Consider the following 25,851-nt stretch of genomic DNA (forward strand, 5'->3'; position numbering starts at 1 on the left):
TTGGCTCACAGGTATTCTTTTTACTCAGCAGTTCATATGCAGCTTTGTTTTCCATGAAATGGCTCTTTTTAAACATGTTATAGTAATGATTAAGCTGATTTGTGGCAATAAATCGTCTTCGAGATTGGCATACTATTATCTCTCGCATTTATTCTACTTTCTAGTCATATTAAATAACTTCATATTTAAAAGAAAGAATTGCCACCCGCCACAGTAACACATCTTGCTTTCATCAGAGGTTGTAGCAAGGAGTGAATTCTGGAAACACTGATGTGGCTGCCCTCCTGCTGAGTACTCACTGGCTGCTTCCTGAGAAGCACCACCCAACTCCACAGGGCAGAGCAGCAGATGGGAATAAATCTGAGGACGTATTTGAGAATGCAGAATTTCACTCTCCCAGTTCTGGTGCAGAAGAAGACAAATTGCCCATAGTTACTCATCCTGCCCCCCCCCCATATATTACAATGAGAAATACAGGAAAACAGTGTCGAATTTATTCACAGTCCACAAGTTGAGATGAATAAAACAGCTGGCAATGGCATCTTACCTCTGAGTTGGATTTATAAAAATATTAGTGAGCTCGATTTTTTGTATTTTGCTATTTCATTTGGGGAATGATGAAGAGAGTCTTTTTTTACAATTATAAAACTTCAGACTTCAATGTTATTTATCACAATGTTGCCTGGAATTCCGAAAATGTTCTGTCAGGGGTGATCTGGACATTTCTGGAGTTGACATTTGGTAGAAGTTGGGTAACCGAATATCGTAATGGTACCTTTTTCCTATATATATCCTGTCATTCAAGGCATAGAGTTTATCTGCAATGTCACTACGAATTAAGACTGAAAATAGGCGAGAGATGTAACGATGCTGAGCCAAGAGCAAATATAATTTCTTTCTCCTCCAAGACACATAGCGACAATCAGTTTCAGCTGTGAGGGTTACCTGAAAAAACAGAGACCACATATAAATAGAGATTAGGAAGCAAGAAAAGTTCAGCCACATTTTTTTGGCTCCAAATTTTAAATAAATTCCACTTGCTGCTTTTTTACATTAAAAAGCCCACCAACCCACAATATATTGTAAAAAGAGAAAAACTACTGTATTTACTACTATATATGTAATTTATAACATGAATAATCACAATGTTGTGCCCATCTCCAGTATTCTAAGTTCCAGTGTACACAGTCTGCATTTTATTGCAGTGAGAGCTACTTGATTATAAAAAATAATAAAGTTGGCTGTTAGTTCCAAGACAATCCTGAAGACTGTAGGCATTTAACACTAATCCATCCTAATTCTGTGGTACTGGATAGAATTTATTTACCTGTTCTGATATGTATATGAATTTTTATTTGTACACATACACGTATGTCACAGGTATTAACCAGAAAACAGGATACTGTAATAGACCCTACGGAGGGGACTGTCTGTCAAAACTACCAGATATGACAACAGAGTCGTGACAGTAAGTTTAGCCTTTTATTGCTAGAAGACAACTGAAATTCATCAGCATTTTGAACTTTAAAAGTTACTTATTTTGTAATAAGAGCAGATTTTTTTGTTCTTGGTATTTTTCTAAACTGTGACAGGTGGCAGTGTTTAGTTCTGAGTCAAATATCAATTAATTATATTTTAATTCCCATATATGCAGCTAATCAAAGGAAAGTTTAAGACTATTTATCACAGACTCCTTTCTGTTATTTGTCATACCCATTCTTCTCCTTGTTGCTGGACCTATAAAGTGACATTAATCAGCAAGACTCAGACAGAACTGGGGGGTCGTGCGTGCCACAAAGTACATTCCAAAGTTAAATGTAAGCTATTCCTATGTCATCTGCTGTCCTGTTTGCTTGTTTGCCTGTTTTTAACACACTGACCACCCACTGTGGATTGGGTGCCCCCGAGGAAACACAACTGTCACCCAGCTTTGGGTGACATGGTAATCAACACTAAATAGTGTTTATCTGTTTGTAAGAGGCAGTGTTCACCATGTGGTCTACTGATCCCTTACCTGAAAAATGCCTTCCTCTGTGGGTCTCAGTGAGTCCCATTCAGGAGAATCCAGGAACTGGAAGGGGAAAATGTAATGCAGAAATTCGCCGTCAACTGTCACTCTGATCCTACCCAAACACAAAGGACATCAGTTATGAGGGAAGGAGAAAGAGAGCACTAAATTGGGGGTGAAGGGAGGGAGCAGTATTTCAGTTCTCTTATGATTTCTTTGGCTTTTAAAATCTGGAAGGGCAAAATATTAAATTCAGACATTACAGTAAGTGAAAAAATCTCCTGGAAGAGTTATGTACTGCTATTCCACACATAGTTAGGATTCTGCAATACTGGGTGAAATTCATCAGAAAATTCATCAAACTGAATATTTATGATCTGTGTCCATTTATGTGTGTATGTTTCCGTAAAAAGTTCCAATGCACTCAGTCAGATTTTAAGTTAAGTAGGAGAACATAAAGGATTACCATTGGAAATACCTCTGTAAACTAAATATTTAAACTTTTTAAAAACATGAGTAATCCTATTATTGTTTCCTCCTGCAAACTTTGTTTTCAAATTGTGTGTGTGTGTAGTGCACCTCCCCGCTTCTAGCAAGTAGGCAGTTGTTATAATTTACTGAAAGAAAATTGATCATGATAAAATTTAAATGTTCTCTATATTTAAAAGAATGCCCTATCAGAATCTATTTAAAATACTTTGCATGCTAATATAAGTATTCTATTAATTCAAGCTGTCATCATCCTTTTCTTGACTCTCAGAAGACTCTCAGTGATTGGTTTGGAAGCAAATAGCCTACCCAGACAAATCGATTCATACATTTGATTTCTAGGGAGACTCTAGATTATATCCTGCTCTAAGTAAATAATACCATGTACTCTAAATGCATGTGTCCCTGACTCATGTGTCAAGGGCTGTCTCATGCCTCAGGGTGCTGAATGGTGCCTGAGACTATGCTATGTTGAGATGGAAAAATGCATCTGAAAGAAACACAAGCTAGTAACTACCAGAGAGGAAAGCACATGAGCAGCAAGAGTACAAACCTTCCTGAAACAAGCAGGGAGAGTTTGTCAATGGAGGTTTTCCCCTGCATGGCATAACAGTGCTCCTTTTCCAAAGTAACCACTTCTGAGCTCATAGCAATAGTTCTGAAGTCAGGCAATGAGGTCCCCAGAGGCTGGAAGAGGGAGCTGTACAACAGCTGAAATTCTCGGGCAAAGGTGATGCTGTGGACTTGATAGGCAATGTGAACAAACCGCATGAAGCAGATGACAAACAATATAAAATTCCAGGAAAATATGTCGGCGGCACAGACATCTACCCAAGCCCAGACAGCAGAACAGAGGAAACCCAACCCCAGCAAACTGAAGACGTAAAGGAGCCCGAAGAATCCACTGCCACCCATGAAACCTACTACAAATAAAATACTGGCAAGTTGATAGATGGCTCCTTCGGCCTCTTGCTTCCAGGTGGTGCAGACTGGGTGTTCATCTATTAGGTTCTTCCATAAACTTGAATTTCTTTCCATGGCTGTACTACCATCTGGTTCACTTCTCCACTGATGTTAGAGGCTATCGAAGCAAATAATTAAGTCTTTTGCTTTTCCATCATCAGAGTTTTGCTAAGTCTTCACAAAACCAGAGAAAGCCTGGACGCTGGTGTTGGGCTGTTTAAGGATTTGGTGCACATGGATCCTGGAAAACTAAGAATCCCATGCTCGCTCCCTTAAGTTCATCTGGGCTCCTGACTTAGATCACAAATATTCTGTGGTTTCCTGTGTAAGAAAAAAGGAGAGAAAAGATCCTTATTAAACAAGGAGAATTTGAAAAGTATATTTAACGAATCACCAGCATTACTTATTCAAATTGACATCCTATGTTTTATGAAGTTAGAATATTTTAAGCACAAATACTGTCAAGTGTTTAATTTCTAGGATATGCATACTTTAGAGTTATGCTTATTAATAATAATATATTGTTTACAGAAATTTTAGTGTTTGTTAGAATTAACTACCTACATATTTTTCAAGAAAGTTAAGAGCTATCATCAGCTGGTCTCTCTAACAGTAATTCAGTGCACCTCAGAATCTCTTGGGACAGTGACTATAAATGCAGATTTCGGATATAGTGAGTCAGTCTCTAAGGGATGGAGCCGAAGTGTTGGTATTTTGAACGAGTTCCCCACATAACTTTGATACATCAGTCCATGGCCTTCCAACGGCCCACCCTTTGAGAGACTACTGTTCGACAATATGCCATTCACTCTTTACAGATGAAGAGTTCGAGACTCAGAGAGGCCAAGGAATTTATCCCAGGCCACACAGTGGCTGGTGGCAGAGCAGAACTTCAGCACTCGAGCCTGTGTACTGGGTCCAATCATGTGGTCTCCCATCGAGATACTTTACATTAGGCCCTGTAAGGAGCCCTGATAGATAAACATAAGAAACACACAATTAGGACTCAGATTTTAAGAGCACATAGTAGACTGTGAAAATGTTTAAGTTAATTAAATTGAAACTATTTGAGGAATATAAATTCAGTTCTACTCTACTGTATTAGAGGCTATTTCAGGTTAAAGGTTGCATCCATACAGCTAATTAAATAATAGTACAATTCCTGCTACTCACACATTTATTTACCAGATGGTCAAAAATGCTAGACTTGTTCCTCTGCACATATATTCCCCACCCTTTCAGACATATGGTAAAAATGCTAATATGTGATCTGACTCAGGAGAGATTTAACCATGATACCAGAGCTGTAGGATATGTATCATTTGCCACCAGGTTTCTCAACAATAAATGGTTTCAATGTGAAGCATTCATCCAGTTGATTTTTTGAAACCCAAATAACATTGAAAAACCTTCAACTGTGCACTATATTTAGTATTTTTATTTTTGAGATAGATTTTTTTTCCAGGACACCTGTTAATAACATATCAGATATCACAGATCTGGTCTCATAGGAACAAATCCACAGAGGTGAAAAATGACTTAGGTAAGAAAGGGAACAGTGGAACTACCCACGAAACTAGAAATGAAAATAAAGAAGCTGCTGCTGCTGAAGGTCCTGGTTTTTCCCCTTGGACAGTGATTCTTTCCTCAGCAAGTAAGGATTTCGAGAACACCAGCAGGTGACTCATTAGAAGAAAGAAAGAACACAGACCGAAAACGTACAGTCATGTTGTTATTTCTACATACCCTGCTTTCAAATGCATTTTAAACATTCTGCCTCTCTCTAATTATCACTCTACCCATCCCTCTGTGAGAGATGAGATTCAAGGCAGACTGGCCCCCTGAACCCGTTTCACTTCCCCTCTTTAAACAAAACACAAAATTAAATGCTACCGGAGACTCACAACAAAGAAACATTAAAAAAAAAAATAAAGGAGAACCGTGAAATACCAAACTGCAAATGTCAGTCTCCCTGTCGGTTTACTTTTGAAACTCGGGTATTTTAAATCAATCAGTTCCTCAGGATGCCAAACACAGCCATGAAAGCCGAAATTAAAAGCACTCCCAGGAGAGCTCTGAACTTGGGTTTGAACTTCCTGAAAAATATATAATCCTCAACAAATTGTTAAAATCATGCTAATAGAGAAAGGCCACATAAAATGTTTGGGGCAATTCAGAGGGAAGCTAATGGGAATCTTGAACCCTTAAACTCTTGACTTGGGGGCTGTACTGGGCTGCGACATTCCTGGAGCGTGACCCACTGTGATTACAAGAGGAACTGTGTTTCTGGCCCTTTCCGGTTGGCTTCTCTTTCAATAAGCTGCTACCCAACCATCTTCCTATCGCTGATACTGTATCACTCAACAGGGAGTGCTGGCTTGCCCTGATTAAATTACTCCACACCCAGCCTTTCTCCACTTGGTGTGTTTTTATTGAGTCACCAAAACAGATGTACTTTATTAGAAGAAGGAGGACTGACAGGGGCAGGTGATGAGCCCGAGTGTTCCCTTGGCATGAACCAGCCGCACTGCATGAATGCTGAACATGATTCATCCCCCAGCTGCCTGCTTTAATGGCCTCTGGGCCTTAAGTCATGTTTTGGGGTAAATAAATGCTGAACTGCCAAAGCAGCACAATAGATTTCTTACGCAATAAAGCTGGCCTTCCCTGTAAAAGAAGTTAACACCTGGAGATACCAATGATGGAGACAAAATTCAGTGCAAAGAAACACACTATTTCCAAGCTTTGCCCCCACCCCCTTTTCTTTAAATCGTAAGCTTCTGAGTTATAAGGAGTATGGAAAGGGAAAAAGGAAGGCACGAGGCTGCTCAGTGAAATGTGATATAAACTTGGTGGCAAAATGATGAAGTTTAGCTCTGAAATGGCATTTATTCGGTTCAGAACTCGGACATTTATTATCCTGTTGCATCACATTTACTGCCGTGAGGGAGGCAGAATCTAAACCATCGCGCTCAGCTTACAGATGAGAAAGGCGGGGCACGGGAGAGGTTCAGCCACTTGCTTCAGGTAAAAGGTGCAGTAAGTCCCAGCAGTGGGGTGGAAGTTCAAGTCCTTCTCCGCTCAGCTTCATGCCCTCTCCAGCAGGCAATGCGACTTTCAAGGTTGTGAATCTGATTTGATGTGTTGGGAGACCAGTGGGATATTCTGCCAGGACGGTTTGCCAGGAAAATAATAATCCTAACGGTGGATATTTAAGACCTGCTGTATCCGCTTGCACTGCTGAATCCTTAAGGCTTAGAATACTGCCAGGGGCGTAGACATAGAAAGCCACTCATGAAATAATCTGCTGTATTAATATTCAACATTGACTCACTTCCTATTCCGTTTCTTAAGGGGCAAAGACAAATCTTTTTGTATTTCTGACCCCCAGCACTCAGTGACTGTGGACTGAACACACTGGTGGAGAACTACAAGCCCGCTCTGCCTTTTCCATCCCCACGCGCCATCCAATTCAACAGATGCTCTACCATCTTCTGTCACCCAGGGAAGCAGAAGTGGGGGGGATTTCGACATCCAAGATAGTTCAGGACAAAGATGCCAGCGGGTTGGGACATCACTTATTTAAAATGTCTGGCAGAACTCTAAATTCATAGAAGAACCCTTCTGTCTTCTTACAACCTTGAGTTCCTTAAGAGCAGCTGAATTCCCGATGAGAACAACTCTGGTAGCTTGTGGTATGGTGTTGGTTTTGGTTGCCAGGCAACCCCGAAGATCAAAATGCCATCAATATTCTCATTAATTTGAATCATATCCCAACTTTGGTATGTGTTCCCTATGGGAAATAATCATTAACTTAAAGTTAGTTTTCTCTACTTATCTTTAAGGAAGTATACTTACTCAGCCACTATGTGCCAGACATACTTGAAAAAATGATCTCATTTAATCTTCACAACAACCCCATGAGGAGGGTACTATTATCTCCACCTCACAGATGGGAAAACTGAAACTCAGAGAAGGCAAGTAGCTCGTTCAAGGTCACCACATGGCTCACATGTGTTTGTTGGTCAGGAAAGCAGAGGCAGTACCACCTATCCTATCCACTTGAAAGGCTGCTGGAAGATTCAAGTGAGAGAAATCTACATTAAAAATTCTTGGCAAATTTTCAAATAACATAGAAATGGTATTGCTGTACTTGTTGCCTGTTACAGAGCTGAACCATTCAGAGAATATAGTTTTTTAAAGCTTTCTTTCCCTCAGAGGGTTACACTTGAAGACAAATACAAACGTCACTTTCGGCTGCTATCCATCCTTAAGTTCTAAATTCTAAATGCACTCATTCCTGCAGGAGTGATCTGTTATTCTTCCCTAGTTTGTGTCCTGACCTCCTGCTGCTGATAGGAACAGACCCATAACTAACCCATCCTTGAGTCTTCACTTTTCAGTAGCCAAGAAGCCAGTCTCTTGAAGCCAGCAACAACCTTCTACCTTAGATTAGGGTTTTGTGCTGTCCCAGCAGGTGTCCTCAAATCACTTACATCAGAATCACCTGGGTGGCTTGTTAAAATGCCCCTTCCCTGGCCCCACAACAGAATGACTGAACTAGGAAAGGACCCAGGAAGATGCATTTCTAACAGGCTCTCAGCTGATTCTTACACACACGAAAGTTTGAAGCCATTATTTTATGTTGTTGTTGAATGATCTCTGAATCATCCTTGCCTGCAGGGCCTCAGCTTGGCCATTCCTAGCTGACCACTTGCTATCCTTCCATGCTGGTTACTCCACATAACGTTCTCTGAGCCCTAGCTGTCTGTCCATGGCTGCAGTGCTGGCATCCTGTTATCCAGTCTGTGTAGCTGGCATGACTATCTAAGGGAAGGGTCCTGGTCTTAGCTGTGCCTCTAAACAGCTGTGCGATTTGAATCATCCTAGACCTGTTTCCTCATTGATAAAATGAAAGAGCCGGACAAGTAATGCGGGGATCCTTTTAGCTTTAAAATACCGTGACTCTCTATGATGTGGAATAGAAGATTATTCCCAGCACAGGGCAGGAGGTAGAGCTGAGGGGCAGAACTGAATTAAGACTGTGGTTCTTGACACCAGCTTTCTGACTGGCGCCCGACTCTAGAGACTGATCGCGGAGTTCCTGAAGGCCCGTGGGGCCCAGGCTCTGGCATTCTTCTCAAACTCCCCAAGGACTTTGTTGTACAGCCAGGGTTAAGAACTATTTCGGGGGTGGGGTGGAGGCAGGTTGAGAGACACCAACCAAAACATTCTGTAGAGTAGAGGAGCCAGACTTTAGTCCTTATTTTTAAAGGGCTGGGAAGGCATGTTTTCACCTGTGTGTTCTCATTCCCACGCTTTGCTCAGGTGAGGAGGCATCTTCCTTCCCCACAAGGCAGCTCAGGGTTTGTGGATTCCTGTAGCAGCCTTCCCTTAACGTGGTGGCCTGAAGGACACCATCTGGGCTGTGAGTTTTTATGGCCTTCATTATCTGTCTACATGGCTTCCATTATATATTGTAGTTATTATATTGACCATGATATATATTTTCCTTTTGAAAGCATCATAATTTATTTATTCTCAGTTGGGGTACATAGTTAAGTAATTTTTTAAAGAAATGAATGTAGATAGTAGGTGTATTTTTAAAATATTGGCTTTATTGATTGGTCATATATATAAATAAAATAACTGTATATATATACACATATGTGTGTGTATATATACATATACACATATGCATACACACACATACACATATATATATAAAATGATAACAATGTTCAGGTAGAAAAGTAGTCTTTAGAATACAGGTTTGGAAGAAGCAGATTAATAACCCAGGAAGCCCCAGTGAGATATGACCAAGATCTGAATCAGTGGTTTAGGTGTTGGACAAGAAAGAAAGGAAAGCATATATGAGACTAAGAGGAAGAAGTGAAAGGAAGACGTGTCGCTACTGAGACAGAGGAGCAGAGAAGGAGGGAAGACACTCTGGCATTATAAGAGATGCTGAAGCTCGGAAAGAAACCAGAGGAAAGGGACTCAGTTTTAGTTGTGTGTAACCTGGATGCACCTGGCTTAGCAGTGGAGTTCAGGGCAGAAGAAGAGGGGCAGGATGGAGGGATATGTAACGGTTACTATTACACAAGGCAATGGAATGGGGACTGGAGCTGGCAAGTTTATCTAGAAAGTGAGTACAAGGAAAGATGAGAGTCAAAGTTAAACACCCACAATCAGAGGCCTGAGATGGAATTCCAGGGGTGTGCTGTTCCCTGCAGGAGTCATTAGCTACACGTGGCTGCAGGGCACCTGAAATGTGGCTGGTCTGAAGTAAGATGCACCGTATGCAGTGGATTTCAAAGACTTAGTACAAAGCTAAAGAGTATACCATTCATAATTTTTACACTGATTACATGTTGAAATGATAATCTTTTGGAAATACTGGGTTAAATTAAACATATTATTAAAGTTAATTTCACCCATCTCTAATTTTTTAATGTACTACCAGAAAATTTTAAATTACAAATGGGGCTTGCATTGCATTTCTCTTGGACAGTGCTGGTCCAGAGCCTTTCAAGCAACAGAAAGGAAAGGAAAAGACTTGGCAGGACGCTGTGTACACAGTGCATAAGCACAGTGTGTAAATGATAAATATGGAGGAATTATCTAAGATTAAGAGCAGAGAGTTGATATGAATGTAAATGATACTGGCAACAATATTCATATGCTACAGTCAATCAGATGTTCCAAGGCAGAGCTGTGTCACCATCTGGTTTCTGCCTCTGTAGATGGCCAACCCCACTACAGCTCTTGGCCTCTTCATCCTACGGAGGCAGGCACTGCTTTTTCCTTCTGCCTTAGGAGAATCCCACCTTCCTAAGCAATTGTATTACATGGTTTCGTTTTCTCATTTCATCTTCTGATGATACCTCATGGGATACACTGGAAATCCCAGACAATCTCATCAGTTTTGTGCTGCAGATTGGGTTGTGATCTTCTGAATTCCAGAAGGTCCACACCAGCCTTTGTTTTCATTTAATGCCTGAGTCTCTTCATGCACCTCTAGGCCTCTAGGCTGGAGCATACCTTTGACCTTCCATACCAATGAAAGCTTGGCTTCTCTTGAGACTTGAATAAATTAGAGAACATGCCTACAGGCTAGGCTGGGCTTCTCTGATTCTTGTGCCTCAGCTAATGTTACATTTGATTATCTCCAGCCGTGTTTGGTTTCTCACTTCATCACATACTGGGGTAGGCAGAATTCTAGGATGGCCCCCAAGATTTCTGCCCTGCTCATGCACACATCCTATAATTCCCTTCCTGTGAGTCCGGGCAGAATCTGTGAATGGGATGGAACAGATGCTCCCTTGATTAGGTTAACATTACATGGCAGGTGGTGCTGGAACCGTCACCCCTGTGATTATGTTAAGTTACTTAAGACTCCACTATAGGACTGGGAAAGGACTGGAAATTAGAGAGACATGTTCTTACTGGCCTAGGAAAAAGGCAAACACCATGCTGTGAACTGCCTATGGGGCCATAAGGCAAGAAAGTGCAGGCAGCCTGTAAACTGAAGGAGTCCCCAGCCAACAGTTACCAGGACCTCAGTCCTACAACCAGAAGGGGCTGAATTCTGCTACCTGGAAAGCTTGGAAGAGGACCCTGGATTCCAAATGAGAAGTGCAGTGTGGCTGACACCTGGATTGCAAGTTTGTGAGGCCCTGAGCAACAGATCCATTTAGCTGTGCCTGGAGTCCTGACCGAAAACTGTGAGATAATAAGTTTGTGCTTGTTTTAAGCCACTAAGTTGTGGTAATTTGTTACAAAGCAACAGAAAATGAATACACACATACAGTTATGAATACTCACTATACATGAAGCTTTTCATTTTATGATGGACTTGGAATACAGGTCTATGGAAGAAGACATTCAACCCTTGCTAGATTTTAATTAGGAAAATCAGGTGAGAATCATATCTGGAGAACAAGACAGGATGAGGCCCTGGGAATTACATTTAAATTCACTGTGGTTCCCAGTACCACTTTATAGGTTTTCCTTTCATGGAGTCAGGTGGCCCCAGCACTGTTAACCATTTGGACACATGGGCAACTTCTAGAACACTTATGTCATTCATATACCATTGTCCAAAATTCCCAGAATACCACATTTCCTTGATTGACTTTCAGATCAGTCAGTTCTTTGTAAAACTGAGCCCTATGTATATGGCAAATACTTGATATTTCAGACACATCCAGAGATTAACACACAAAAAAACAGCTCACAGAAACTCAAAACAAATAGCTCTGTACTTCTTGATTGTGTGACTCCACCAAATTCAGATGAGCTGAGCAATGGGAAATTAATGCAATCTATTTGCCATCTTCTTAGTCCTCATATACTACTTACTATTACTACTGTGACCACCACCACCACTAACATTTACCACACCAGCAGCTAACATTTATTGCACACTTACTGTGCACCACGCACATTTCTAAGAACCTTAAAATATGTCATTTAAGGGGGGAACTGGATGAAGGTAGTCAAAAGGTAGAAACTCTCAGTTATAAATAAGTACTAAGGATGTAATATACAACATGATAATGTAATTAACACTGCTGTATGCTATATATGAAAGTTGTTAAGACAGTAAATCCTGAGTGCTCTCATCACAAGGAAAAAATAGTTTTTCTATTTCTTTATTTTTGTATCTCTATGAGATGATGGATGTTCACTAAACTTAGTGTGGTCAGAATTTCATGATGGAAGTCAAATCACTATGACACACATTTTAAAAGTTATACTGCATTGTATGTCAATTATATCTCAATAAAACTAGAAGAAAAAAAGCAATTACAATTTTTGGAGCAACAGAAGGATAGGGGGTTGAGTCCTCCATTTGAATCACTCAGTGTCCTATAATTCTTAATTTGAAGAAATGGCAGTAAACCTCTCCTTCTCAAGCTTGTCATTTGATTGCCTTAAATGAACAATCCCCACGGGCTACTTCAAGTTCATCTGACTTCTCCACGTCCAGGAAATGGTTAAAGGCACATGCAGGAAGCCATTCGCTTCTGATCAGCAACTATCATGTCATGCAGTAAGTCCACCAGAGATTCCCGATGAAAGATGCAAGAGAAGCTGGATTCATGGATACTGTAAAACGGTCTTTTCTTGATAGGAACCCAAGGCAGACACCTTCATGTACCTGTCCTCCACGTGACCTACATGTAGCGGATGTACTCACTTTTCCTGTGTTTATTTACTTAAGGTTCTCATGATCCTGGCAAACATGCCTAAGAAGTTCCTGGGTGCTAGCTAATTGGCTATACTACTTCCTTTGTCATTTTTTCCGAGGAAATGAGCAGGTGGACCACACACCTGGGTCGGTAATGTGTGAAACTGCCAAACCAGCCCCTACTGCTGCTAGAAGGAGCACTTCTGCAGGGTATGGCAATGTCCTTTCAAGTGTTCAGATGGATATAGGAGCTGTCTCTTTGACTGCGAGAAAGGTTGTTCACTGTTCGGTCCTCAATCCACGTGCTCAACAATCTTTCCATTTCTTCGATTTCTTTCAGCCTTGTTGTTAGTGACTTTGCAGTACTTGAGACCATTCCAGCTGTAAACATTTCTTTTACTTTGCAGCATTGCCTGTCATGATCCTCAGTGTGGGTTATTCTCCTACTCCTGCTGCTCAGGAAATACCACATATTCTCTTGATTCTTTCAAAATGTTTGATTATCGCCAGCTTCTCTTCAGTATTGAAGTGTTCCTTTTGCATGCATTATTTGACACTTGTTGAATCAAGATACTTAAGACATTCCTGGGATGCTGAATGAGTGTGTTTTTATCTAGTAAGGTTCACAAGTGAAAAGAATAGCAAACACAATCTTTCAGGCTACCATGCAGTGAACCAAGATAGCTGGTAGATGTTCGAGGTCCGTGTGTGTTTGCATGTTATGTATTCCTGCGGGGCTCAGGTCAGCTGGTTGCAGTTTAATGTGTTCACCTGGTGTTTCTTGCTGAGTAAATCACATATGAGCAAGTGCAAAAATTGCAATATGCTCACATTGTTCCTTAATATTTCAACTGCATTGGAATAATGCTGGTTTTGAAAACAAGCATTATAGCATAATTGACTGTATCATCAACTTTCAAATGGCCAGGAAAATATTACTGACTAACATATGCATTAATTCAATAAATCCCTGTCCTCATGGAGCTTGCATTTTAGTGAAATTCAAATGTTAACACAATTTAAGCCCAGTTTCAAATAACAAGACCTATTTTAGATAGCTAAATATACATCTTATATGCAAATAAACTTAAGCTACTTAAAACTCATTTAAAGTCAGTTCTTCCATACTGAATTTTTAAATAAATGCTACATTTTAAAAGACAGTCTGAAGTCTTAAAAATCAAAATGCAAACAAGTTTGTTTTTTAGAACTTCCATCAAAGACCAAAACAAACAAATAAACCCCCAAACATTATATGTGTCACCGGAGCAGCACATTACATATTACTGTGTCTGTATCCTTCTGTTCACATAAATGCAAAGAAAGACATATGGAATGATCTTCACTTAATGTTAAGGATGGTTATTCCCCAATGGTGGGATACTACTTTACTTTTTTCTTTGTATATACCTGTATTGTTTGCATCCTTTATAATAATTTTATAAAACAAAAGGTGATTTTATATTAATTTGAAAATTTTTAAATACAAAAATTTTAAAGAAGAAAAATCCATGAACCCCAAAACCAGAATTAATAAACATCAACATTGTCATATTTTTGGATCTTTTTAAAATTAAAAAAAAATCCCACAAAAAACCCAGGGTCACCACAGATTGCTCACTAGTACCATTCTGCGCCCACCCACTCCCTCTATATAATTATGTTTATCTTTCCTGCCCAAATAGAAGAATTTTAAAAACTGCAACTAAAAATGACATGCTAGATTAGAAATAGATCTTATAATGTGGCATTCCCCTCCAATTTACCCTTAAATTTTTTTTGATGAATAATTTTAAACATATTCCAAAACAAAGAAAATACTATATAATAAATCCTCACATACCCATCACCCAGATTCAGCAGTTACTAAGATTTTGTCACATGGAGTTTTTGAAATCAAAAGCAAAAACAGTTTGTTTAGTCAATATACAAACATCTACCAAGGAAGATAGAACTAAGATTAGCTGTGCTCTCACTGTGTGCCAGGCATGGGTCTCGCACACACTGACCTGTTCAGGAGTCACAGCTCTGCAACCTACATCAGCATTGTTCAGAGGGGCAAAAGAGACTCGGAGAGACGATCGTTCTTCCATAGACTCAGTCAGTTGCTCGCCTTTCTAGAATGTAAATCCCTCCTCCCTCGCCAATTTCAGAGTGTATATGAGAGTTAGTGTTCTGTTGAAAAATGAGAAGGTCTCACTTTGAGTCTGTGTGAAGTGATCCCTGAATTCTCTGGGCTAGAGGGAAGATCCAGCATTGTTACGGGAACTCTGTAAGTCAGTAACTTTTGGTTATTTTACTTACAAAATAACCTGTTGTAACTTTCACTTGAAGACATTTTCCTCTAACTACTCAGATAAAAGAAATACTTCCCCTTTTCCTTAAAAAAAAAAAGAATTAATGATTTAATATACTCTTGTAAATTCTTACCCTCTACAGCTCATAATCCCAGCTGACCAACAGCCATAATTACAAAAAAAAATCCCGATTTCCATGGCAATTTGTAGGCTTGCAAATCTATGGTGGATATTTTCCAAAGCAGTTTTGAAACTTCCTGCTTGCCTCGTGGTTTATGTGTTGTTATGCTCATACTTGACAGCAAATGCCTCATAACCATTCCTGATCTTGCCTGGGGACTGCTTCAAAATAAGCAGACATGACGGCTCCAGTGTGTCAACCCCGTTAGTCAGTCTTGTGCTAAGATGCATGGGATCTGGGTTTCCCATGACACGTTTTTATTTAATAGCATAGAATGTCACCATTTAGAAGCACAGGATACACAATGATTCAGCTACTTTGAGAGAGTGATGAGATTAAAAACTCAACTATCAAATGTCTCCCAGTTTATATGGACAACATTTTAGGACAGATAATGCCTTACTCCAGATTTCACTTAACATTTGTACCCCAAATTCTTCAAAAGATAAACCACATCTCCCAAGGAAGGAAAGAGCTTTAAAGATCATCTGGGTTCAGCCAGACCTCTTACTTCTGCAAATGTAGCAAGAGGTCCAACTTGTGTTTTGTTTATATTTTGTTTCATGCAGTTCTTTTTTGGTTTTCTGTTGCCACAAAGAACAATGCCATGTTCCTGTACTGTCACACCAGGGATGTGTTCATGCAACAGTCCCTAGTAATAAAAATAACGGGAAAGAAAATAGCCATCAAACCTTAGTATGAACAGAGAGCAGTACTTTTTTTTTAAGCTGCCATAAAACTCAATTGCAGTGTGCAAGCTTGCAAATTCAAAATACCTAACCACAAGAGTTAAAAAGTCAGGAAGGTTGTCGTGTCCTAGAAGTTCAGTAAATCAAATTATGTTCAAATGTGGGTTTCTAGATCTGCTTTTCCATTTAGTATTTACCTACAGAACTTTTTCACTTTTGGCAAAATATCTCCCGACTAAAACAATTTTTTTTGCCATAGCCCTATTTGATTCTGTGCCTTTAATCTTTTCCTAAAATACAGACCCTCAAAATGTATCATATCTCTGTAACCGACCTTAATGAGGAGGTAATTTAGGGGTTTTCAAGTTACTTTCTTTTCTCGTCCCTTTCTTTCCCTCTATTTTTTTCCCCCTCAGGGCGATTCCTCAAGTAAACAGGTCAGCGTGACCTTGGATGAGGCCGCTTCCTCGGCCCCCAACTCGGTGTGAAAAACTTGCCCCTGGCCAGACCCTTTGCAGAACCGCTGCCCGACTTCCCCAAGGCGAACCTAAGACTGGCAGGGTCCCCTGGACCAGCTTTTCTCCCTCGAAAATCCATCCCCGTTTTTGTGCTCCAAGGTGCCCGGGGCAAGAGTGGGAGCAATAGCAGATGTGGGAGGAAGATTCACTTCTATAGGGCGGACGACCCGAGCACGCAGAGACCGCGCGCCAACCCGCAGCGGTGACCCTGTGCCCGCCGAGCTCAGGCGGCGCCGTGCGGACCCCGGGGCTCGCAGTTGGCCCGAACCGGCCGGGAACGGGGCGGCGGCGCAGCCAGCGCGGTCGCACAGCGGCAAAGCACGAGCTCCGCCGGGGGTCGGCGGCTCCGGGCCCCCACCCAAGGGCGGAGCCGGGCAGAGGCCGCGCCGTGCAAGGGTGCGGATGGCGGCGGGGGTGGGGGGAGCGGCGGCCGAGGCGCCCCGGGCTCCCTCCTTACCTGGCCTTCCCGGGCCCCGCGCAGAGCTCCGGCCTCGCGCCCGCAGAAGTTTCCCGACCGAGCGCGCTGGGCCCCGCCGGCCGGCTCGGAGCCCCCGGCGCCAGGCTCGCGCGTTCCCGGGCGTCCCCCGGCCGGTGCCGGCCCCCGTGCCCGGGCGCTCAGTGACCGCAGCCCGTTCCGGAGCGGCGTGGCCGCGCGGGCGGGAGCCAGACACGGGCGCGCGCCCCGGGGCCCGCGGGGAGGGCGGGGGTGGCCGCGGCCGCGTCGGGCCCGGGCCGCCCAGCCTCCCGGGAGTCGCACCCTGCTGACCAACCTAGCGGCCGCGGCGGACCAAAGTTTGCAGACTGGTTTCCCGAAGTGAACACCGCTCCCGGTTATAAAATGAACCTGGTATTCGCTATTATCCTAGGCAGAGAGCGATGGAGTTGACTACCGGAATGGAAAGTAACTGGACGTCTGCCCTCCCACTACCCCACCCCCACCGTAAACAAAATGAGATAAACGACCAGAGAGGGTTGGGAATATCTGGGTATATACAACAGAGAACGGTTATATTCAAATCGCTAAACCTCTCAAAAAAGCAAATGAGTATAAAGCATAGAAGGCAAAAATTTTAAGTAGAAATGATTTTTTAAAAGTTCAAATCAGTAATAAGACAATGCATGCAACTTAAGGCAAAAATGAAACGCGTTTTTTCCTCCTATCAAGTTAGTGAAGGTTGGTTTAGTTTTGGTGATCAAACACTTCTGTTGGTGAAGGACCAGTGAAGAAGAGACTTACTCAAGGATTTTCTCTTCCCTTCTCTCAGCATCTTCACTTTCGTTTTATATAACCATGTTGGTGACAGTGATTCCAGGAACAAACATTAGTGTCTCTTTCAGCCCCCAGAATAACGGCAAAAATAATATAAATGGTAAAATTAACCTTCTTTTAAATGACACTGGAACTGAGGGTCAAAAAATACTCATATTCCTACACCCCATATGTGGCTAGAAACCGCTTGTCTTCCAGGCCTTTGTTCTTACTCTTCATTCTAGTGATTTACTCAGAAATGTTGGAAATCCAGTTTAAACTGAATCTAGTCCTGTCTGTCTGTCTATCTATCTATCTATCATCTATCTACATATGTATACATATTTGAAATATGGCTAGGGAATTGAGAAGATCATGAGCTTTTTTTTTTTTTATTGAAGTATAGTCAATTACAATGTGTCAATTTCTGGTGTACAGCATATTTCAGTCATCCATATACATACATATATTCCTTTTCATATTCTTTTTCATTATAGGTTACTACAGGATATTGGATATAGTTCCTTGTGTTGTACAGAAGAAATTTGTTTTTTAACCTATTTTATATATAGTAGTTAATATTACAAATTTCGAAATCCCAGTTCGTCCCTCCCTGCAACTATAAATTTGTTTGCTATGTCTGTGAGTGTTTCTGTTTTGTAGATAAGTTCATTAGTATCTTTTTTTTTTTCTTTTTAGATTCCACATATGAGTGATATCATATGGTATTTTTCTTTCTTTTTCTGGCTTACTTCACTTAGAATGACGGTCTCCAGTTCCATTCATGTTGCTGCAAATGGCATTATTTTATTATTTTTTATGACTGAGTAGTATTCAATTGTATAAATATACCACAACTTCTTTATCCAGTCATCTGTTGATGGACATTTAGGTTGTTTCTATGTCTTGGCTATTGTAAATAGTGCTGCTATGAACACTGGGGTGCATGTGTCTTTTCAAATTAGAGTTCCCTCCAGATATATGCTCAGGAGTGGGATTGTTGGATCATGTAGTAAGTCTATTTTTAGTTTTTTGAGTAATCTTCAAACTGTTTTCCATAATGGCTGTACCAAACTACATTCCCACCAACAGTGTAGGAGAGTTCCCTTTTCTCCACACCCTCTTCAGCATTTATTGTTTGTGGACTTTTGAATGATGGCCATTCTGACTGGTGTGAGGTGATACATCATGTAGTTTTGATTTGTATTTCTCTGACCATTAGCGATATTGAGCATTTTTTCATGTGCCTATTGGCCATTGTATGTCTTCATTGGAGTATCGCTTGTTTAGGGCTTCTGCTTGTTTTTGGATTGGGTTGTTTGTTTTTTCTGTTATTAAGTTGTATAAGCTGTTTATATATTCTGGAAATTAAACCTTTGTCAGTCACATCATTTGCAAATATTTTCTCCCATTCTGTAGGTTGTCGTTTTGTTTTGCTTATGATTTTTGCTGTGCAAAAGCTTGTAAGTTTAATTAGGTCCTGTTTGTTTATTTTTGCTCTTACTCCTATTGCCTGGGTAGACTGCCCTAAAAGAACATTGCTAAGATTTATGTCAGATAATGTTTTGCCTATGTTTTCTTCTAGGAGATTTATAGTGTCTTGTGTTATGTTTAAGTCTTGAAGCCATTTTGAGTTTATGTTTGCGTATGGTGTGAGGGAGTGTTCTGACTTCATAGATTTACATGCAGCTGTCTAGTTGAGAAGATCAGAAGCTTTGAAGTCAGATGTACTCTGGGTTTAGATTTTACTTCTTATTTAGTGTTGTAAGTTACAATTTTTAAAAGAATTATATTCATGGTTGTTTTTCATTAAAAACCTCAGAAGCCACAGAGACATGCTTGTGTGAAAGATTCTAAGGTGGCCTCATGATGCCCAGTACATTCTGGCATAAATGCCTCTGTGGGATTCCCGCCCCTTGAGTGCATTTAGAACCTGTGACTTTCTTATAAACAATAAATGCAGCACAGATGATGGATGTCATTCCTGTGACTACATTACATTATAAAAGATTCGGTCTTGCTAGCAGACTCTCTCTAGAGACTGTCCTTTCTGGCTTGATGAAGTAAGTGGCCATGCTGGGGAAGTCCACGTGGCAAGGAGCTGTAGGTGGCCTCCAGGAGCTGAAATTAGCCAACAGCCAACAGCCAGCAAGAAACCAGGGCCCTTGGGGTTCTGCAAGCACAAGGAAGTAAATTCTGTCAACCATCTAAGTGACCTTGGAAATATTCTTCCCCAGTCAAGCCTCCAGATGAGAATGTGGGCCAAAGGGCACCTTAATTTTGGCTTTGTGAAACTCTAAACAGAGGACCTAGTTAAGCCATGCCTGGACTCCGGACCCAGCAAAATTATGAGATAATCATTGTGTGTTATTTTAAGCCATGAAGTTTGTAGTAACTAATACAACTTTTATGCGTTGTTCAGATATTCAACATATTAGTACATTTAGTGTCATCCCTTCTTTGATAAACTTTGTGTTGACTATTGCTGCCCTGTTGCATTCTGATTTTTCTCTTCCTTATCCCTTCACATACATATTCTTGCCTCGATCTTCATTGCAGAGTCTCCACGAGACAAAAACTATAATGAAATGGTGCCCCAAGATCAGCCACAGGTCTAGGCTCCATGGGACTTACAGCTGCATTTCTGCTTCATAGACTATGTGTCTGAGATCTGCAGGCTTCATCCCTGCAGGGCCTTTGGGATCTTCTCTTGCCAAAACCTCTGTGGCTGGACAAAGTAACAGTCAACTCAGCTTGCATAACTCAAGTTGCAACTGCAGTGTGAGCAATACTTAGGGTAAAGAACTAGGAGCAGTTAAGTACGAAACCAGGTCTCATTTAATCTACTTGTCTTGGGAGAGCTTTAATTTGAGGCTTCCAGGCTCTTCCTTTTTCTTTTCTTTTGATATCAGCTAGCTCCTCCTCAAGCCTCAACCCTTGAGGTTTATGTACGTGCTTGCTGATTGCCCCTACTTCCAGGTAGGAATCCAGCCTGGCTTGTTAACCACCCCCCATCTTCCTTTATTCCTGCCTTCCTCTTATTCTTCCTTCTTTCCTTCCCTCTTTTTTCTATGCTTCTTTCATTTTTTTAATCCCTGTATAATTCTCCACAATTCTCTTTTTGTATATCCTTTACTTTCTTTTTATTAATCTAAAATTTTTAATTGTACAAGTAATACATTAATATAATATCATATACTAGTGTGTACTGTATGGCATCAAACTACGTTTGTCAACTCTTTTTCAGACCAAAAAAATAACTTGGAGCTTGTTTCTTTTTTCATATATATAAAAATATGAATATATAATTACATTTGAAATGCATATGTATATAATCATTCTTTTAAAGTACTGCATAATATTGTCATATTATTAGTATCACAATGTTTTCATCCCCTTAACTATTTATGTTGTTTCTAATATTCTGATATTATAAGCAAATGCTGAATGCATGGTTCCTTTGGACACACAGGTGATGATCTCCCTAAAGTAGATTAGATACTGGAAGTGGAACTCTGAGTATGTCTATTTTGTTTTTTTATTTTACTTTTGTATTGAGGTGTAATTGACATACCACAGTCTATTAGTTTCAAGTATGCAACATAATGATTTTATATTTGTATGTATTGTAAAACAATCACCACAATAAGTCTAGTTAACATCTGTCTCCTTACATAGTTACAGAATTTTGTTTTCTTTTGATGAGAACTTTTAAGATCTACTCTCTCACCAACTTTCAAACATACAGTACTGTATCATTAACTATAGTTGCCATGCTGAACATTACCACCTATGTCCATTTAAATTTTATTAATGACTGACTAAGTGTTCTCCCAAGTGGCTGTGCTGCATACACTCCTACCAGCTGTGTAGGAGAGAGCTCCTTTGTGCACAGGCCCTACTGACACTCGATATCATGTGACTTTAAAATTTTTCTCTAGCTTTCCTATTTCTTTTCTCCTTTTTCTCATCCTCTTCCTCCTTTTCTCTCCCTCTCGTTTTCCCAGCTCTTGTTCCCTCTCTCAGTTTTCTTTGCTCTTTTGTTTCCTCATCCTCTTTTGCTTTTTTATTCATAATTTTTTAATTTTGAAAATTTAATTTATAATATGGTGTATTACTTAAGATTGTGAAAATATCCGCCAGCAAATGTACATTTACAAAATCATTGTCAAAGGCTGCAGCATATTCTACAGTCACTGTCCCACCATACTTTTAAAAATTGAGGTTAAACACCCATAACATAAAATTACTCATTGTAAAGTGTATAATTCAGTAGCATTTAGTACATTCACAATGTTATACAGCCACTATCTTGTCAAATTCCAAAATATCTTCATAATCCCAAAAGAAATGGGTATGGGTACGCTGCACTCATAAAGCAGTCACTCCCCAATTCTCCCTTCTCCCAGCCCCCAATGACCACTAATCTGATTTATTCTGTATAGATTTACCTATTCTGGATATTTCATATAAATGAATTCATACACTGTGTAACCTTGTATGTCTAGTTTATTTCACTTTGCATAATGTCTTTGAGGTTAATTCATGGTATGGCATGTATCAGTACTTCATTCCTTTTTATGGCTGAATAATGCTCTATTGAATGGATATGCCACACTTTTTTTATCCACTCAGCAGTTGATGAAAATTTAGATAATTTCGACCTCTTGAATATTGTGAATAGTGCTGTGATGAACATTAAGAGTATAAGTTTTTGTTTGAATATGTTTTCAGTTCTTTGGGGTCTATACCTAGTAGAGGAATTGCTGGGTCATATGGTAATTCTATGATTAACTTTTTGAGTAAGTACCAAACTGTTTTCTATAGCAGCTGTACCATTTTACATTCCTACCAGCAAAGTATGAGGATTCTTGTTTCCCTACATTTTTGACAACAGTGGTTATTTCTTGTTTGTTTGTTTGTTTGTTTTAATTATAGCTATCTTAACAGGTATGATGTGGTATCTTGTTGTTTTGATTGCATTTCCCAGTGATTAATGATACTGAACATGCTTTTCTTGTGTTTTTTGGCAATTTGTATATCTTCTTTGGAGGAATGTCTACAAGTCCTTAACTTATTTTTAAATTGGGTTGTTTGTCTTTTTTCTTGTTGAGTTATAAGGGTTCTTTATATATTCTGGGTTTCAGATATGTGATTTTCAAAAATTTCTCCCATTTTGTGGGTTGTCTTTTTACTTTTTTGATAATGTTCTTTGATGCACAGAAGTTTTTAATTTTGATGAAATCCAATTTATCTATTTTTTTCCTTTGATGCTTATGCTTTTCGGCAGTATCTAAGAATCCATTGCCAGATCCAAGGTTATAAGGATTTACTCATATGTTTTCTTCCCAGAACATTATGGATTTACCTCTTGTGTTTACATTGTTGATCCATTTTGAATAAATTTTTGCATGTATTGTGAGATAGGAGTCCAACTTCATTCTTTTGCATGTAGATATCCAGTTATCCCAGCATTATTCGTTGAAGAGTTAATTTTTTTTCCATTGAGTAGTTTTGGCACCTTTGTCAAAATTAGTTGACCATAGATGTATAGGTTTATTTCTGGATTTTAAATTCTATTCCATTGAACTGTTACATCGGTACCACACACTGTGTGATTATTAATAACTTTCTCTTCAGGTAAGTTTTGAAATCAGGAAGTGTAAGTCTTCCAGTTTTGTTTTTCCTTTTCAAGATAGTTTTGGCTATTTAGGCTCCACTGAAATTCCATTTGAATTTTCTGATCATCTTTTCCATTTCTACAAAAAAGGTCATTGGGATTTTGATTGAGATTATAATGGAGCTGTACATCACTTTGGGTATTACTGCCATATGAACAAGGTTGAGTCTTTCAGTACATGAACATGAAATAGTTTTCATTTATTTAAGTCTTCATGAATTTCTTTCAGCAATGTTTTGTAGTTTTCAGTGTACAAATGTTGTACTTTCTTGGTTAAATGTATTCCTAACTCTTTTGCTCTCACTCTCCAGCTATCCTTTTTCATTTTCCCTTTTTTTCTTATTGTTATTTTGTCTCAGAAGCTGAACATTCCTCCCATTTAAATACCAAATCCATTACACAGCTTTACGTCAAGCACTTCTTCAGAGTTGTCTAAACTCCACCTCCTTACTTTTCCTGAGATTTTCTCATAGAAAGTCTTTGAGCTTCTCTTCTCTGTGTGCATGTCAGAATCAAGGCTGTCAGAGCTGCTTTCAGAATTGAAAGTGCCAAAAGAGTGCCAATGTTTTTAGGTGGATAGGATCCCAGCAGGCCTTAGGGCAGCAAGATGGGGGCTGAGGATTTGGCAGGAGAACAGAAAACCTTTTGAGATGCACTCCTGCAGAGTGCCTGTCTTGACTAGGTCTCCCTCAGCATTCAGGAAAAACCTCAGTCATCTCTGTCGCTGTCTGAAACAAGTGCTATATCCTGTGTCTAGGTTGTTCTTTAGTTTGTTTTTGGCTTTTTCCCTTTGCTTTCACAAAGCTTTGTGAGCCATCTCCATTTGAACATGCTCCCAGAGTCAGTCCCTTGAGAGATTTGAGAGCTTCCAGCTTTTAGGTGAAGGTCACATCTTAGGGAAGAAGGCTGCACTTTTATCCACCCAGAAGCCCTTAGTCTCTGTTTAACAGCAGGAATACCTGCTTGGAGTAGATTAGGGGATCTCTGAAGCATTAAAAATTCTTATGAGTTTAGTGAACACTGGTTAGGAGAGCCTCTGGTTAGTTTAGAATTTCACTGCTTCTGAACATACATCTTGAGATATTTCCTGAAAAATGAACCATAGACTTCTGCCTGTCCCAGTGAGGCCCAGGCAATGGCAAAGTTTTAGTCCTCATCCCACTATATATCCTTATATAGTGTAAAAGGCAAAAGATTTAGGTTAGGATAGAGTATTGAATGTTTTGGAAACAATAACACCTAAATTTTTACATCAGCAAAAGTACGGCATCATTGTTTTTATGTAAATTTTGTTCTGATCAAGACCTGAACTCAAGAAATTCAGTATGTAGCTACATAACAGTTACTTTTCAAATGGTAAATAAAACTGATTGATATAAAAATTATACTTAGATCTAGATGATATCATTATGGAGCTGATTAAAGAAAGACAAACACTGATAGGGGAACAAATGAGCAAGAACTCAGTGTGAAATACTCCCATTCCTCCTAATCAAGTAAAAAATTAACTGTAGTCAATTATATCTCAATAAAAAATTAATTATAAAGTAAATTGACATGGGAAATTGACAGTAATCAATATATGAAGTAGACCACAAATGGAGAATAAACAATAATAAAGAAATTTATTTAAATGTTTACTTGCCAAAGATGCAATTCAAATACATTCAAGTGTACAATTAAACTCTTTTTATAATGTAACCTTTCAAAGAGAGTATTCTTCTGTACATCCTATAAAGAGGGTGTTGCGTAAGTGGCTGTAACTGGAACACAAACGTTAATGTCTGGGCCCTGTAAGCAGTTGTCCTCTCTCAGGAAATTGGATGGAGAGTTAACTGTTATCTAACAGCTACGTCTCTACTTCGTGTCAGAGAGGCTCCTAGAAAAAATCTGAAGGTCAGCATTTGAGGTCCAAGTCATCATTTGTGAAGAGGCTTCACTCTGCTCCATGACAGAAACTCAACCACAGCCAATCTTTGAGGCCAGGAACTAAATGAGTGTGATGACTCTGCCATTTATGGGACCAGGGAAAGACTGGGGTTTTCTTGGCTTGGTTCATGGTATGGGGCAGAGACCAGAGTTGCCCATTTCTCTCTGGGCTCCTCAAATCACTTCATCAGTTGCAAATTTCATTCATTGAACAAATATCTATAAAATACCACCAGGTGCCAGGCACAGTTCTGGGCACAAATAGGCTTAGTAGAGAATTAGCAGAGAATGGTAAGTTGCTGAAAAATAGAAATATAAATCACCTAAAGTGAAAATAAGAGGATAGAAATGTGACTTTCTCTGTAAGGACTTTACAATTTTTATTGATTATTTTTCAGTATTATACTACATTCTAGATACAATTCTATTAAGAAATTGTAGGTGAAAAGTTTATTGTTTAGATATGCTGGTCTTTTTATTTCTATCTTCATAAAGCATGGTAGAAGCTTTGTGTCAGCATCATCTTAAATGGTTACAAGACTGAAAATTGCAGAACTAAAAAGAGTAGTAGACCTTTACAGAAGGTCGTCAAAATATTAAGTGCGGCTGAAGCACAAACTCTGATCAGTTCTGAAATTAGACTGGTAATTCT

The 25,851-nt window shown here is 39.7% G+C and overlaps 1 protein-coding gene across 3 annotated transcripts; it reads right to left on the minus strand.

Annotated features, from left to right (window-relative positions):
- Window positions 1-472: 472 nt before the first annotated feature.
- Window positions 473-17,252, minus strand: POPDC3 (popeye domain containing 3). 3 transcript variants are annotated; one of them, XM_032484611.1, is made up of 4 exons: window positions 16,799-16,933; window positions 3,051-3,781; window positions 2,015-2,123; window positions 473-945 (listed from the first exon to the last, which is right to left on the minus strand). In XM_032484611.1, exons 2-4 carry the CDS (start codon window positions 3,533-3,535, stop codon window positions 664-666), a joined length of 876 nt encoding a protein of 291 aa, XP_032340502.1. In that variant the 5' UTR covers window positions 3,536-3,781; window positions 16,799-16,933; the 3' UTR covers window positions 473-663. The 3 variants fall into 3 exon arrangements, with proteins under 3 accessions (XP_032340502.1, XP_014421130.1, XP_006192309.1); XM_014565644.2 differs by lacking the exon at window positions 16,799-16,933 and adding an exon at window positions 17,112-17,252 and having other exon boundaries at window positions 486-945; XM_006192247.3 differs by lacking the exon at window positions 16,799-16,933 and adding an exon at window positions 6,442-7,032 and having other exon boundaries at window positions 486-945.
- Between the last annotated feature and the right edge of the window lie 8,599 nt (window positions 17,253-25,851).

The sequence above is a fragment of the Camelus ferus genome, chromosome 8, assembly GCF_009834535.1.
Source record: "Camelus ferus isolate YT-003-E chromosome 8, BCGSAC_Cfer_1.0, whole genome shotgun sequence".
NCBI lineage: Eukaryota > Metazoa > Chordata > Mammalia > Artiodactyla > Camelidae > Camelus > Camelus ferus.